This window comes from Haplochromis burtoni, unplaced genomic scaffold (assembly GCF_018398535.1).
Source record: "Haplochromis burtoni strain Fernald_Lab_line unplaced genomic scaffold, NCSU_Asbu1 Contig_198, whole genome shotgun sequence".
NCBI classification, from domain to species: domain Eukaryota; kingdom Metazoa; phylum Chordata; class Actinopteri; order Cichliformes; family Cichlidae; genus Haplochromis; species Haplochromis burtoni.
Window position 1 is genome coordinate 120,037 of NW_024582559.1, and position 2,479 is coordinate 122,515.

The 2,479-nt window shown below is 47.1% G+C and overlaps 1 protein-coding gene across 37 annotated transcripts in view; it reads left to right on the forward strand.

Moving 5' to 3' along the window:
• LOC102302568 (protein tyrosine phosphatase receptor type D) overlaps positions 1 to 2,479 on the forward strand; it is a 205,221-nt gene that overhangs the window by 101,338 nt on the left and 101,404 nt on the right. For all 37 annotated transcript variants that reach the window (XM_042226131.1, XM_014337755.2, XM_042226137.1 and 34 more), the window contains one exon: positions 1,477 to 1,662. In XM_042226131.1, the coding sequence (XP_042082065.1) occupies positions 1,560 to 1,662 (103 nt within the window). In that variant the 5' untranslated portion in view covers positions 1,477 to 1,559. The remainder of the gene's footprint in view (positions 1 to 1,476; positions 1,663 to 2,479) is intronic.

The following is a 2,479-nucleotide window of genomic DNA, read 5'->3' on the forward strand; positions in this document are numbered from 1 at the left end:
TCTCCCCCCAACACAAATCGAGTGTGACAGGTGTGCTATCTTCCCGTCTTTTCTGCCATTTACAGCCCACAGAAATGAAAGAGGGAAGGCTAAGAACGAGACAGAGGATGATTGGTAACAGGGAAATGAGGTACTTTGTCATCATCGGGCCTAGTGATTGGGCTTAGGGGCTGCGTTTTTCCCTTTTTTTCCCTCTTTGCTTCCTACTAGTGAGTGGCGGTCAAATCTGCAGATAAACACCCCAGTGTAATAATACTTCTAGCAAAAGCCTTTATGTGCACAGTTACCAAAAACAATCCGAAAACGCATGCGCTTTTGATCTCATGGTGCACAAAGTGTCTGAAATGTCACGGTGCGCATAGCGTGCGCGCATCCAACTCCACCAGTCTCCACCGCAGCTGAAACAACAGCGGCTTCCCGCCGAACAATGCAGGCAGACGAGCTAAGATGCTAACCAGCGGTACAGTGTGTCATCAAAGCTCACACACTCGGATTAGCCGGGAGCCGTGTTATGAGCCGAAGACTACCGCACAGCATCCATCACTGAGGATCAAGCTCGGGCTTAAGCAAATGGATGACAAGGGATGGAGCCGGTCTGCGGCTAATACTAGCTCACTGTTTCACATTGATTTTCACAGCCATGTAGTGGTCCTGAGATAAAAGGCTGAAACATGAATGGCAACGGCTCGTCGCTCTGTCTTACAGATTTTATTTGTTGTTTGTGCAGCAAACGGATAAAAGACTGAACCACACACACACACACACACACATGGGCTCCAAGTTAAGCTACTCTACTTTGTATAGAGCTTTTAAAGAATTGATGGAAATGTTGTGTATGGGCTACAGATGAACGGGTTTAGCAAACATGTACAAGATAGCACAGTGTCGTTTACAGACAACTTTTATGTCCAGTGATGTTAAAAGTTTAAGCAGTTTTACTGAATAATAGGAAATCGCTTTTGCAATTCGGGATTCTTACTGCATTTCCTGGCTGTTGCTTCATGGGAGCGAGGCCTTCCTAATGTGAAACAGATATCGCTGCTGATCTGAGGTGGACTTGGAAGGTGCTCATATTATGGAGCGTATTTAATTGGCGCTCGTGACCGGAGCTGTGAAGACAAAATCATATTAACTCGCCCTTTCATCTGGGCGGTTTCTCCCTCTCTCTCTCTGTGGCTTGCACTCTGCGTCTCACTCCTTCTCATGCACACGTGCACACGCGTTGTGTGAAGTGACTATTCCATTTAGAGAACTGTCAGAACATACCCTGTGAGCACATCAGGCTCTTCCTATCCTCTGTCAGCTCCAGCCGAGGCTGTGTGGGGGTATGTCAGAAATGTGCAGGAATAGATAAAACCCGTGGAGCCAAACAGCTTTGTTTCATTCATTCTCCTCTCTCTTTCTCTCTCCTTTTTTCCCCCCCTCCTCATCCCCTCCTTCCTTCTCCCTCTTCCTTTCCCTCCTTGCCTCGCATAGGCTGTGAATACCCTGCATCTGAGAAATCAGACCAGACTGACTCACAGGGCTCTGTGAGCCAGTGCCACCGAGGCTGCCAAAGCATGCTGGTGCCAAGCTGTCCCACCATGCGCAGAGCCAGACCCACGCTGCTGCTGCCGCTGCTGCTCGTCCTGGGTCTGCTCCTCCACCTCGCCGACGCTCAAAGTAAGTACACCGTCCGCTTTCCCCACGGGCCTCGAGTGTGGTGTCCCGCTGGTTATGGGATGGGGACTGTTTTTTGAGTCATCTCTTTCATTTTTGTTTAAACATCATCATGCGCAGAAATACTTCCTGTACTGCGTTTGTAAAAACGTCACAGGCCTGTGGGTAAGAGACACTGTTTGTCTAATAATGTGTTATTATTTATTTCCTGAAACATATTTAAAAAGTGATCCCAGTCAGTGATGAGACAACAGGCCCTCCTCCATCAGTCCTATTTTACTGTTCCCACTGTGTCTATGCCTCCTTCACACACACACCTTTAGTCCACAATGATCAGTCTCTTCATCTCAACTCCTTATTTTCCAGCTACTTCTTTCTGCAGTAAAAACCAGAAACGCTCACGCCTCAGCCAAGAATCTAGCAATGAGAAATCTTTGGAATTGAGTTACTTGACATCAGACACCTGCCCATTGATGTGTGACAACCGTTTTCAAACCTCATTGAGCTCTGGTCCTACACCAAAAGACCACCTCCCCCACATCAACCCCCACCACTTTTTTTTTTTTTTTACACTAAGATCCATGAATCATTAGCTACTGGAGTCACAGTGAGATGAATAAAATTTTTTATTGCTCCCTTTGCACTGCCTGAAATCCCCTCAGTTCAGCTGAATATCTCAGAACGAAGGGCTCGTTCACCCAAGGTCACAGACAACGGAGCCAACGCAAAGTGGAATTGATGGGCGAAATTTTCAACTTTGTGCTTGAGAAATGTTCCCTGCAATCCGCTCCACTGTGTTTTATTTTTCTATTCTGCGCCC